The sequence below is a fragment of the Arachis stenosperma genome, chromosome 7 (assembly GCF_014773155.1).
Source record: "Arachis stenosperma cultivar V10309 chromosome 7, arast.V10309.gnm1.PFL2, whole genome shotgun sequence".
In the NCBI taxonomy this organism is placed as follows: domain Eukaryota; kingdom Viridiplantae; phylum Streptophyta; class Magnoliopsida; order Fabales; family Fabaceae; genus Arachis; species Arachis stenosperma.
Genome location: NC_080383.1, coordinates 83,481,777 through 83,496,491, shown reverse-complemented (window position 1 = coordinate 83,496,491; position 14,715 = coordinate 83,481,777). Strand labels below are relative to the sequence as shown.

General features: G+C 32.1%; 2 protein-coding genes and 1 pseudogene across 2 annotated transcripts; all 3 read right to left on the bottom strand.

Moving 5' to 3' along the window:
• Positions 1 to 2,208: 2,208 nt before the first annotated feature.
• Positions 2,209 to 3,447, bottom strand: LOC130940986 (probable glutathione S-transferase). The gene is made up of 2 exons (XM_057869311.1): positions 3,041 to 3,447; positions 2,209 to 2,786 (listed from the first exon to the last, which is right to left on the bottom strand). Exons 1-2 carry the CDS (start codon positions 3,377 to 3,379, stop codon positions 2,439 to 2,441), a joined length of 687 nt encoding a protein of 228 aa, XP_057725294.1. The 5' UTR covers positions 3,380 to 3,447; the 3' UTR covers positions 2,209 to 2,438.
• An 843-nt stretch (positions 3,448 to 4,290) lies between these two features.
• LOC130941535 (glutathione S-transferase 3-like) lies at positions 4,291 to 5,858 on the bottom strand (annotated as a pseudogene).
• Positions 5,859 to 9,039: 3,181 nt separating this feature from the next.
• LOC130940018 (uncharacterized) lies at positions 9,040 to 10,599 on the bottom strand. Its single transcript, XM_057868074.1, has one exon. It carries the CDS (start codon positions 10,597 to 10,599, stop codon positions 9,040 to 9,042), a length of 1,560 nt encoding a protein of 519 aa, XP_057724057.1.
• Positions 10,600 to 14,715: the final 4,116 nt, after the last annotated feature.

Sequence of the window (14,715 nt, the reverse complement as noted above, 5' to 3'; positions counted from 1 at the left end):
GCGTCATAGGGTAGGAATGGCTTAGAGAATGGAGATGAAGCTTGCAAAAATGGAAGAAACACAAGAAACCAAGGAGATGACCAGCGAACACCGACGCGGATGCATGGCTCACGTGACTGCGCAAAATAGAGAAAATCACAGCGACGCGTACGTGTGCCTGACGCATACACGTGGATTGGAGTTCGCGCAACAACGCGAGCGCGTGCCTGACGCGCACGCGTGGAGAGAAAAATCGTCAAACGACGCGTACGCGTGATCGACGCGTACGCATGACATGCGCGATCTGCAGAAAATTCAGAAAACACTGGGGGTGATTTCGGGCCGCGTTTTGACTCAGTTTTCGGCCCAGAAATACAGAATAAAGGCAGGAAACATGCAGAGACTCAACATAGACTTAACAATTCATAATTCACAATTTTAGGATTAGATGTAGTTTTTAGAGAGAGAGGCTCTCTCCTCTCTCTTAGGTTTTAGGATTTAGGATTTCTTTTAAGATTAGAATTTCTACTTCTCAATTTCCAAGTTCAACGTTCCTTTAATTTATTTTCTACTTTTACTTATTCTATTACTTTAATTTATGAACCCTTATGTCAGATTTGATTTCTCTTATTTATGCAATTTGAGGTAATTCATATTTATGACTTTAATTTAGCTTTTTACACCCTTTTAGCCTTGATTGAGTGATTAGTAACACTTGAGTTATCAAACTCAGCTGTTGATTGAAATTGGAATTCTTTGCTGATTAATTTGTACTCCAATAACTCTAGTCTTTCCATAGGAGTTGACTAGGACTTGAGGATCAAATTAATTAGTCCGCTTGACTTTTTTTTATTTAGTAAGGGTTAACCAAAGTGGGAGCAGAATCCAATTCTCATCACACCTGATAAGGATAACTAGGATAGGACTTCAATTTCTTATGCCTTACCAAGAGATTTTATAATTATTAATTTATTTTCCTTGCCATTTAAATAACTCGTTCCTTATTTTAAAAACCCAAAATTATACTGTTTTCTTTAACCAATAACAAATCATACCTCCTTGCAATTCCTTGAGAGACGACCCGAGGTTTAAATACTTCGGTTATAAATTTTATTGGGTTTTGTTACTTGTGACAACCAAAACTTTTGTACGAAAGAATTTTTGTTGGCTTAGAAACTATACTTACAACGCGATTATTTATTTGTGAATTCTTTACCGATAGAAAATCCGATCGTCAGGTACTGACGCACCCAAGCTTCCTTTCCACCCCGTCCCGTTCTCTCTCTCGCTCGTTCTCTAAAACACTCAAACGGCGACCACTTCTCTCTCCAACTTCACTATCCTCTCCTTTTGTGATTTCTGGTTTACGTTCTCTCTTCGCTGTTGCTGCTGCTCTATAATCTCTTTCCAGCATGGCTGCAATATCTGTACTCAAGTCTTACTGCTACCTTAAAGATCGACGGTGGAGAGATTGCGATTTTTCAGATGGTGGTAGATTTAGATTTTGACATGGTTAGTTTTGGAAAATCCTAACCCTCTACGTTTTGGGGAAGAAGATGATTGCAAAACAAGATAAAGAAGAAGAAGGTCAAGTGAAACAGATGCTGCTTTGCTGCTGCCATGCTCGATCATAATTGTCATTGGGGTTGTGACAGACTGACAGTGAAAAAGGAGGAAGGTAAGGCTAACAGTTGGTGACAGTAGTGGTGTTAGTGAAAGAGGTGGTGAAATTCATGAAAAGAATAAAAGAAGGGTTGAGATTTGGAAGAGAGACGTCGAGATTAGGGTTAGGAAAAGGATAATTCGGAGTTTTTAAGTGATTTTTCAATGTCTGGTTAATTTTGTCATACAAAACCCATCTTTCATAGATACAATTGTAATTTTCTTTTTTTCACGGATAAATTTATCAACATTTAAAACCTTTGTGGATAAAAATGATATTTTACTCTTTATATAATTAAGTTGAATCTTTTCTTTTGTTTTGATACAATTTTCAATAATAATTCGTCATTTTGGTTAGAAAATTAAAACTTACTTATATAAATTTATAATTATAATATGCACAAAACAACACACTATTTTTTGTGCGATATGTAAGTGTTATTTGTCAATTTTCATAAATAAAAATTTGTTCTAAAAAAAAGGGCACAAAATTGCAAGTTTATAGAAAAGAAAACTTTTTTTGTTAGTCCTTAAAAAAGAAAAATACCATCACTAGAATGTCTACTATGGCCATAAAATGAGTCTATATTCAAACTCCAAACATCAAAAGAACAGGTGATGAGCCACCATATATGCTATACACAAGTGAGTTCATATAGTTCAATATGTAAATAATACTTAACTATTATTACTAGCTATATAACCAATGCAATTTGGAAATTGGGGGACAGATATTGTGGGAAACAAATATTATTAGCTCTATCTACTTTGATACATGAGTTCACCAGAGCTTTCCCTTAGTCCATCAAAAACTTATTCTTGTAATCCAAAACAGACTCATAAACTTCCTTCCCATCTGCAAGAGTTATAGAAACACTTTTTCTCTTCATGCATCTATTAGCCCATGAGATGATATTTGGACAAAATGTCTCAAGTTTGAAGTTTCCAAACATCTCATATGTATAAAACCAGCAATAGAAAGGGATGAGAGCAACATCAACAAACCCAAATTGCTCCCCTCCAAAATAAGGCTTGTCTCCGAGAAACTCCTCCAATTGTTTCAAGCTCTCAATGAAGCCCTTCTTAGCCAACTCTTGCTCATCTCCCTTGGAATTAGTCCATATTCTCCTAGAAAAATGATACACCTGCATTGATTTTGGAGAAAATTACATTGCTACATCGTCATTAGGTGATATTGTACACTAACATTTTCTAGAATCTAGATTATATATCATGGCACTTATTAATTTTATATATTGTAAAAATACAATGTTAAATAATCAACAAAATTTATTATTTTCGGCCACACACTTAATTAAATTTATTTAAATACTAAAGACTAAATTCTAAACTTTAAATTCAAAGGAAAGTGTGAAGAACTAATTAGTCATCAATTTACCTTCTGATCTACAAAATCAGCCCAGAATCTGGCTTGAGCTTTGTCATAGGGATCAAAAGGAAGCAACATTGGAGCATTATTATTGTTGTTGTTCCAAACCATATCAATATACTCAACAATTATGAGGGACTCACATATTGGTCTTCCATTATGTATAAGAACCGGGATTTTCTTTTGAACTGGATTCATTTCTAAGAGCAAGGAGCTCTTGTTGATAAGATCTTCCTCCTTGTACTCATACTTGATTTCTTTCTCTTCCAATGCTATTCTTGCTCTCATGCCAAACATGCTGAACCCTGAGCCCAACAAAACAACATTATTGTTGCTATTGTCCCCCATTGTAAGAAGACTCGACAAGTCAAGTGAGATAGGGATGTAGCAAGAGGACAAAGCCTACATAAACAATTAGATATTTTTGTGAGTTCTTAACTTGGACATAGGATAAGTATGAAAAAGGTCAACAAGGGCGGCAACCAGAGAAAAATAGACTATAGTCTAGAATATTATTTTGGTATGGGAAAGTACGAGGAGCCAATAGAATATTTATACAATAGAAGTTTATGGAGTATTAGATATATAATCATTAGTGTTACATTTTTTTATCAGCTGAAACTTTTAGGATGAGTGATATTATGACATGGTATTAGAGCGCTAGATCTGAAAGGTCAAGAGTTCAATCATTGGTAAATCCCAAAATTAGTTTAATTTTTCGGAAAGATGTTTATCCCATTGTACACATTGTACAAATAGTCTATTGTCTCCTTAGCGGGATTCTTTTGGTATTTGAGTTACGAAAAATGATATGATAATTATATTCAACTATGTTATCTGTACATAAAAAAATTAATAATTAAATTAGTTATTTGTATAATATACATATTAAAATACATGATATATATTAAAAATAAATTCAATATACACAAATATATAATAATTAATTTTGTGATTAATTTTTAGTATATATATATTTTTTAATCATATTCAATTAAATTTATACTTTTAAGTCATCCATAAAATAAGAAAAAATTACAAAGCTGTGTTATTCTTTAGTTTCTTTACACCATTTTTATTTTTTTCGCCCTCAGTTGGATTATAATTTTTTTTTAATTTGTGTTTATCATTAATTAGTGTGAAATTCTTGGATAGAAATGATTCCATCTCAACATAACACAACACATTCACAACCACTCACTAGAATATCTAACAAGGTATTATTAGCATGGTGATATTGTCGTCTAGATTGGCCCAAACAGATTAGAAAAGCTGAAATGATAATAAGTAAAGCAAGTGAAGTATTACAAAGCAAATACTATATAAGCATTTTGTATTCCAATCAAATACAAAATGCATAATTATTGCACTAACACCTTTCAATAATATTATACAAAATAGAAGTGTGCTTCTATTTTCCAAAGGCATTCTTTATGGCTTGTACGACATAATCATACACCTACTTATCATCAACAAGTGACTTAGAAACCGTGTCTCTCTGCATGCACCTTTTGGCCCAAGCCATCAATTTAGGACACTCTGCTTCCAATTTGAAATTGCCGTAATTCTCAAAGGTATAAAACCAGCTATAAAATGTGATGAGACCAATATCAAGAAACCCAAAAGTGTCACCCCCATAAAATGCTTTTTCTCCCAAAATATCCTCTAGTTGCTTCAAATTGGAGATCAACTCCTTCTTACATGTTTCATGTTCTTCACCTTCCGAGAGCCATAGTTTCATCCACGTATTATTATACTGCATTGATAAAGATATCCAATATGGAAAAGTCTATTTATCAATTATCATGCAACAAAAAATGTTAAATTCAAATATTAAAAATTAATTAAATTGCAGAAAATAAATGAGCTGTCAATTTTCTTGTACTGCCTGATTTGGAGTGTACAGCAATTTTTTGAAAAAAAAATCTAAGAGATTACAATTAAAAAAATTGTTTGTTTAGGATCCGAACCTATTTTTAATCTATAATTTTATCAACAATGTAAAGTAGACGTTTCTACCCTAGAAATAAAATTTCAAGACAAGTAGATAATGAAGGAAGAAAAGAAAATTTCTCCTATATCTGAAGAAATTAAAAATGCAACCCGGTACACAAGCATTTTGTGTTAACGCAGGATTTAAGGAAGCGCCACACCCAAAGGATGTAGTATGAAAGAATACTGAATGATAGACAAGAAAATTATAGTCTTTCTCTTAAATTAATGGAAACCACATACGTCAAAACAAGTGAAAGCAAGTACCTTTTGGTCAATGAAGTCACCCAAAATCTGGCCTGAGCTCTCTCATAAGGATCCGAGGGCATGATTGGAAATTTGTCATTCCAAACCTCATCAATGTACTGAACTATAATTGCAGATTCACATATTGATCTACCATTATGGATCAGAACTGGAACCTTCTTGTGAATTGGATTCACCTGAAGAAGCAAAGAACTCTTGCTCCAAAGATCTTGCTCCTTGTACTCATAATTGGCACCCTTTTCAACCAATGCAATTCTAGCCCTCATACCAAACATGCTTGGCCATGTATCCAACAGAACAACCTCGTTCTCCATATTTATTGTAGTTCCTAATTAAGGATCTAACAAAATTCAAGCTAAGGGATATAAGTTGTTCTGTGGCTCCACTCCTACTACTCAGTCCAGTTGTTGACTACAAAAAACAGGGACAAAGTTTTATTACAGAAAAGAATGAAATAATGATGAAAGCGGTAGAAAACTTTTGGAATTTCAAAAGTTAGAGCTTGGGCTTACTAAGGAAGGTATAGTTTTGACGCACGTGTAAAGTTACAAAGTTATCCATTCACATTCACATTTCGGACTAACTAGAGCGAAACCTGGTTGAGGACAGATAAATTATTTATACTATATAATATATTTTAATAAATATTATATTAAAAAAATTTTAAAAAATATATTATAAATAAATTTTAAATTTATTTATTTTTAAAAAAGATATAAATTATTTATATTAAAGTTATACAAAATTATATTTTTATTTTTTATTTTTTTATTTACATTAATGGTTACACTTTATCTTTTTTTGCGATTTTTTTGTTTGTAAATAATTAAAAAAATAAATGAATGAGAATGAAAAACATATAAAAATATTATATTAAATTTAAGAAATTTTTGATAATTAGTATGAGAAATTAAGAAATGAAGAGTAATAAGAGTCTTAATATATATAAGTTGTAGAATTTAAATATTTGTAACTGAAATTTTTTATAATTATTATTATTATTATAACACTTTTAATGTATGTTTATTGCATTTAATTAGTACTTGATGTTTCAATTGAATAATAATAGATAAGAGTTTTTTGTTTTAATTTTTTTAAAATATTTTATTAAATAATGATTGGTTGATTTTCATCTTTTGCCAAGTTATTAGAATTGCTGACGTGACATCATTAAAAAAAATGGCTTAAAATTATTGTGAAGAGAGTTAGTATCAATTTTTATATATTATAAATAGATAAATAGATAAATAGATGTTCACGCTATTAGGAGTGATAATCATATAAGGTAGTTATATTTTGTGACATAAATAATTAGATACACGTTTAAAATTAAATTTATATTTTATATCAATAAAAATATTTGAATAATAAATAAGTATTGTTCTACATAGTTTATAGACAAAAATATTAGCAATATTATTGTCTACGGAAAAAATTGTTTACAGTGACGCTGATAAAGCTTTAAAGTTGCATATATAGTTGTGAGATACATTTGTATCTTTCAACACCTACGAGGCATTGACTTTTTGTTGAGTTAGAATTGATTTTGATATTAAGATATAATGACAAACATTTTTACTGAGTTAAAAGGTTAAATTTGTGCTAATAGATTTATGAGTGTTGGAGGCCCAAAGCCATAGATAGTTAGCAAGGTTTAGCCCACATTACTTATACCACGTTTCAGCCCACAAATGATTAGCAAATATATCAATTTTATGAAACTAAGAGAAAAGGTTCAGAAAATCATAGTTGACTAAAAACGAAAAAGCAAATAGAATAGTTAGCAACGTTAGAAAAGAAATAAGAGACAACAAAGACACAAGGACCGATAAGAATCAAACTGTAGAAAATCACTAGCTCAAAACAAAAATTGCATAACAATGGACAATAGTTATAATGGTGCAAAATGAAAAAATTATGCATGCTAAGAAAGACAACAATTCTAAACAACAACAACAAAGCTTTGTCCATTAAGTGAGGTCGGCTAAAGATGACAACTCTAAAAATAACAAAAAATCAAAATTCAGAGATTGGTAGGACAAAAATAAAATACAAGAACAATAGAGATAATGGAACAGTTCGAAAGACAATAAAAATAGTGGAACACAATAAAAAAAGTATTGCATGTCAAAAAAAACAGTTATACGGATAGAATCAATAAAAAAATTGGAGAGATAGTGATGGAATTTGAAGAATAAGTTTCATATTATAAAATTAAACTCTTAACAATATTTGAAGATAAAAAAAATGGAGTGACACTAGAGCATCATCTCATACATTTGAGTTGAAGTATTTTCTTTTAACTTTGTGCTTCATTTGAAATTTTAGTATTATGACTATATGTACACTTTGTGCTTCAATTGAGAAAAAGATAAATATGGTGAGGTAAAAAAAAAAATGAGAAAAAAGAGGCAAGAGACATACATTGAAAAAGTCAAAAGAAATTTTTTGTGCATTTGGTTATTGTTGAATTAGGATTAGTTTCCTTGCAAAGTTGTGTAAAACCGGAAGTTATTAACCATTTAATTAAAATAAAATAATAAATTAATTTTTCGGAATAAGTTCAAAAATTCAGACATCTTAATTTAAAAATTTAAAGATGAGATTTGAATTCAGAAGATTTTTTCGAATGGAAAAATGTAATTTTCTACTGAAAATTGCGTAAAAATTCGTACCAGTAAATTAACCGGCAGTATCACCTTAAGTCTGTCCAGGACTGTATAAGAATACTAAAAACTGCAGAAAAGCTTAGAAAACATTTAGAATTGAAATTCGGACACCAATATTAAAGGTTTTGGCAAAAAATTAGGCCAAACAAACTAAAAATGCTAAACGGTTGGACCGGGTCTAAGTTGGACCCAATCCCAACATATAAATACCCAATTAGAGAACCCATTCAGCTTAGGGGTGACAATGGGTAGAGTAGGGTTCGGATCCAACCCTAACCCTGCCTGTGAGTTGAGAATATCCCAACCCTAACCCTACCTGCTCTTAACCGACAGGTACCCGACACTACTTGCGGGTTACAGAAAAGATATAACATTATTATATAACTTGATGATAATTTAAAATAGAATTGATTTTTATGTAAAAAATATATATTAAATTATCAATTAATAATTTTAAGAATCTTTTGCATTTAGTGAGAGGTTTTTGGTTCAACATTCACTTAAAATATATTTTATATAAGTATATAACATATACATATATAAAATGCGAGTTGGTCGGATTGGCAACTCTACATGACCCGCACGAGAACCCTACATGACCCGCACAAGAACCTTACCCGCCAGTGACGGATCCAGAAAATTTTTTCGGTGGGGGCAAAATATATATAATATAATAATAATTTTTATAATTAATGTTATAAAATAGGAATATTTTTTAAATTATTTAACCAATAAATTAAAATAAAATAATAATTCAAAATAATAACAAATAATTTAGAATTCCATTCTTCTAGGTTTCATATTTTAAAAAGATTGAATAATCTTTTCATTGTCAATACAATCAAATGTCTCTCTTTCTATGTATGTCACTAAACAATCATTTAAAAATTCGTCTCCCATACGGTTCCGAAGTCGACTATTTATGATGTTCATAGCAGAAAAAGTTCTTTCAACTGATGCAGTTGCTACGGGCAAAACTAAAGCTAACTTCAAAAGAAGAAACACTAATGGATAAACAATATTTTTTCGAGTCTCAACCAACTTTTGAGAAAGAGCACTAATTCCATTTAAGTCTGAGAATTAATCATCAGAACGCACATCTAGTATGAAGTTCTCAAGTTGACTGTCAAGTGCCAAAAGTTGAGTGGAAGAAAATTCTAATGGATAGAATTGAGCTAACTGGATCAACTTCTCCTTATCAAATGCAAAAAATGAGTGTCTTGGATTCAAACAAGCTATGCAAAGAAGCAATTCAGTATTCACCTCTGTAAAACGATTATTGAGTTCTTGAAGTTGTCTATCAACTACTTGATAGAATATCTCAACTTGAAAATGATGCAAATTTGATATCTTTTGAGCTTTGCGTCTTGATCTTCCTTGTGACACAAATATATCATCCATGATTGGAACAGTAATATCATGTTTGTCACAAAACAGTGAGACTTCGTCAAGTAAAAGAGACCAGCCATCATCTCTTATATTTTGCAACCGTTGCTTAGACACTTTGACTAATGCCATAGCATTTATAATGTCTTGATCGTTCCTTTGTAACGCTTGAGATAACTCATTAGTAACTCCCAAGATATTTTTCATCAAGTGCAAGTTGAAAATGAATTCAAAAGATTGAATGACATTCAATAAATGACATGCTTCAGCTCTTTGTTCTGAATTATTTCCATCTTCCTCAACATATTCAAGAACATTAACCACAGAAGGAAATAAAAAAATTAATCTAAGTATAGTTCCATAGTGTGAACCCCATCTAGTATCTCCAGCTCTTTTTAAAGCTGTTTCTTGATTCAAACCACGCCCACTAGAAATTTCTCCACTTTTTAGTGCTTCAATTGTCTTAGTCATTTGACTATCACGAAGCATATCTCTTCGTTTACACAAAGCTCCAACAACATTGCACAAATTAGTTAACAAATTAAAAAGCAAAGCAATTTCAACTTGTTTTTTTGCAACCGTTACAAGAGCTAACTGAAGTTGGTGAGCAAAGCAATGTACATAGAAAGCATAAGAATTTTCTTTCAATATCAAAGTTTTCAAACCATTAAATTCTCCTTGCATGTTACTTGCACCATCATATCCTTGTCCACGTACTCTTGATAAACTTAAATTATATGTTTCTAATAATGACTCCAATGCTAATTTTAGAGATAAAGCATTAGTATTAGAAACATGAACAAGACCAAGAAAATGCTCCCTAACTTGTTCTTCTTTGTTCACATACCTTAAGCAAACTGACATTTGCTCCTTAATAGAAATGTCACGGGCTTCATCAACCAATATAGCAAATAATTCATCCCCAAGATCATCTACAATAACTTTTGTCGTTTCCCTTGCAGCAGCTCTTACAATATCTTTTTGAATTGAGGGTGCTATTAGTTTAAGATTCCCACGAGCATTTTTGAAAGCACGACCAATCTCTTCATTATGTTGTGCAAGAAAGTTTAGAAGTTCCAAAAAATTTCCTTGGTTAACAGAATCATCTGTCTCATCATTACCACGAAAGGCCAATCCTTGTCGCAAAAGAAATCTAATACAATCAATTGTTGCTGTCAAGTGAATTTGATAATTCTTTTTAGCTTGCTCAGATTGTTTTTCAATAGCAGCAGTGATGGTTTGTTTTGGTCTCATAAGTGCTTCACATTTCTCCAAGCTTGATTATGAGCGCTATCATGAATCCCAACATGAATTTGTAGTCTCTCCTTTTTTTTCCAATTTGAAAAGCCAGTAGTTACAAAAGCATCACCACCTTCAGTCTCAGGTTCATAAGATAACAACAAAGACAAAAAACAGCATCTTTTGATATACTATATTCTAACCAGTTGCCATAGTCATCAAACCAATTAGGATTAAATCTTGAAAAGAAGAACCACAAGTACACAAATTAAAAATTACAATATAAAATTATAAATACAAGTATACAACAATAATTTAAATAAAACAACAAAATAATTTTAGCCTCTCTTGTCAGCCACTCATTTCTTTGCCTTATCATTGCTTAAAGAGAATTTGCCTTATCATTGCTTAAAGAGAATGCTTGTGATTGTTATTCCAAAATAATTTTAAATAAAACAACAAGAAAATAATTTTCAGTCTCTCTTGTGAGCCTCATTTCTTTGCCTTATCATTGCTTAAAGAGGATGCTTCATGCTTGTGAATTCCAATCAAGAAGGTAGTTAGGTAATTAAGCTACTATGAAAGAATTAAAAATTCCCAATCTGATGCAACAAATAGAATGCTACATCTTAATCAACAAATATATCAGATCATTAAAAGGAATCATCAGAAGATTTCTACTTTACATCCAAAATTCAAAATCAATATTAGACTATTAGTTGATTATTGACTGATTTATATTGTTTTCTCGTATTTACATCAGAACAAATTAAGTCTTCAAAAATAATTAAATCAATGCACAAAAATAATTAACAAATAAATTAATCAAACTAAACTTGCATTACATCAGAACAAAATCAAATATTCAATACAAATTCACAATTAACAACTAAATCAGTTATCAAACAACAATGAAGCAAATAAAGTGAATAAGCAGCAGATTGCAGATCAATCATGATTCATGACTGTACCAAAAAAAATCCAAGATTGAATCCGAACAGTTGAACTCTAGGAAGCAAAAGTGTAAAACCCAGTAGACAGTAGCCAGTGACGGATCTATGCGGCGTTCAGCGGCAGCAGGACGAAAGCCAGGCGTTCTCTGCTGAAGCCTGAAGAGTGAAGACTAAAGATTGAAAACCAAAGAGAGAAGAAGATCGCAGATTTGCAGTATTCGAAGAAGAAGGACGAACGGATCGGAACCGATCGATGAAGAAGAAGGCAGAAGGAGACGCGGAGATGTGGAGACACGGCAGTGACTCTGGAGATAGGAGGGCGGAGGCCGGAGAGCCAGAAACGTCAGCGGGAAGAGAGCCGTGACTGGCTGAGATGCGGATGGCGGAGTGGCTCTAATATCTAGAGACAAGAGTGCCGACTCGGAACCGATCGATGAAGAAGAAGGCAGAAGGAGACGCGGAGATGTGGAGACACGGCAGTGACTCTGGAGATAGGAGGGCGGAGGCCGGAGAGCCAGAAACGTCAGCGGGAAGAGAGCCGTGACACTGGCTGAGATGCGGAGTGGCGGAGTGGCTCTAATATCTAGAGACAAGAGTGCCGACTGCCGAGTGCGGGCTGCGAAGTGCGAAGGTTGGAGGCTGCGAAGCTTGGAGGCTTGGAGCAGATGAAGAAGATTGGGAAAAGAAGGGTTAGGGATTTGATTTGGGGTTGTGGGGTCAAAATAAATTATATAGTGGGGGCATTTAAGACGTCCCTGTTACCCGCTGTGGATCGGGTTGGCAACTCTACCCGACCGGGTGGGGTCGGGTTAAATACCCACAGGTAAGAAGATTCGCCATTAACACTATTCACTTTCTTCTTCATTTGCTCATATCTTGAGTTACGGTACTCCAATTTACGTGGCATTTGTGGTCAGACGAAGCTCTCGCCGTGCCTTTCATTTCTAGCCAAACAAAGTGGGAAAAAGTTTTCATTTTCTTGCCCTATTTTCTGCCCTAACAATTTAAAACTCTCATATTAGAACAATAATAAACAAACATCAATACCAAATCCAAAATTGGGGACACACACCATAATGCCATTATTGTTTTCTAGAGACATCCAAAATTTAACGAATAATATAAACACATTTAAAATTTAGAGGAGAAATAAAATTTAATACCTTATTTTATTATTAGTTGAATTTTTCATTATCTATTTGAACACTACCATTTTTTCGACCAGCACAAGTAACGTTTTTTATTCGCATTTTTTGGATGTAGGCTGCGTGTTAGATACAGAAAATTAGGCTCAAATAGACATCCAAATGATATATTTACACATCCAAAATGATAATAATGTACGCTAATTTTTCATCAACACATCTGAAATTCATATCTATATGATTTGTTTATAAATCTAAATTTATAAGATTACACATCTAAAATTATATGATTACACAACCAAAATCATAAGATTGTACACCAAATAATTGATAGACAACAAAAATTACCAATAAAAAAATGAATAAATCCTTAATACAAATATGAGAATAGAACAACCGGCATCAACATTAAAACATTGAAGCTCCTTTGTGATTAACAAACAATGTAAGAAAATTAATCTTTCCTACAAATAAATAAATAAAGAATAATGATAAACAAGCATCAGTATCTCAATGATTACCTACATAAATTGGGGATACAAACTAGAATGCCATTATTCTTTCATGACACATATAAAATTCAGAATTTGCACATGCAAAATAAATTATTACATTATATATAGGAATATCTTTAGGCCATTTTATTTCATTATTGTTCACAAAGAAAAAAAATCTTGTACAAAATAATAGAAAAAGCAATGGTGACAAGAAATGCATAAAAGAAAATCGATGAACACTGACACATTCAAATACCTGAGACGCATTTTCGGCGCGAAAGAATTGGCGACGTGGAGGAATGGCCACGGGGAGGATATGGGGATACGGACGAACAGCGAACGGCGCCGAGTAGGACGAAGTGAAGCTAATGAACGGTGACGAAGAGGATGCACCAGCGACAAGGATAAGCGCTGAGGAGGAAGGCGGTGTGGAGAAATTGGTCATGCAGACAAATGGCGATGATGAGGACATAGTGGCAGCGAGAATGAGCGCCTAGGAGGAAGGCGGCACGGAGGAAGAAAGTCACGGACAATGTGAAGCTCTGTGATTTTATGGCAGTATCGACTTTGCTGCTGAAATCTGATTTTTTTAGGATTTTGTTTAGAATGTGTTAATAATTAAAAACTTTAAGACTTATTTTGAAAATTTTAAAATTGAAATTTTGACTTTTAATTTTATTTAATTTGATTTTTGAATGTGTATTTAAATTATGATGTATTAGTAATTAAAAGTTTTAAGACTTATTTGAGAATTTTAAAATTGAAATTTTGAATTTTAATTTTACTTAATTTAATTTTTGGGTGTGTATTTAAATTAAAATTTTGTTAGTAATTAAAAATTTTTAAAACTGAAATGGAGATTTTAAAATTGAAAATTTAAATTTCAGTTTTATTTAATTTATTTTTTAAATATGTATTTAATTTTAAAAAAGACATTAATCTGTTTGGATGTGTTTGTTTTATTTTTTTAAATTATTATAATAAAAAGTCGAATAAAATAACACTTTTAAAGAATATCTAGTTAAACTATTTTTCAAAGGAGCTGAATTAAGGTGTCATGTGTTTGAACTTTTTTATCATGCAAAACAAAGAAAAAAAAGTTGGTGTATATCAGTTTGGACCAAAAAAATTGTTGAAAAAAATTACTACTTCTACTTGTGAAAGTAAGTAGAAATAGTAGTTCGCATAGCAGATTATCAATTATTGTAGAAAACAAAAAAAAAAATAGAATACAGATAAATAAAAAAATTCGACTTTAGATATAAAAGAAAAGTTATGGTTGACAAAATTATTTAAATTCTAAAAAATCATCTAAAATTCTCAAATTGTTCCCTCTAATCTAATCAAATCCCAAATTTTCAATCTCTAACTCTTCACCACCACCTCACTCCACTGTGAGCCACTAACACCTTACCCCACCCTAACATTATCCTGCCCACCCCTTAATCTCACCATAAGACTATCTCCAATAGGGAACTCATCCCAGTTCCTGTTTATGGCCCACCTGTCATAAAAAGTTACTTCACATAAGCTTTT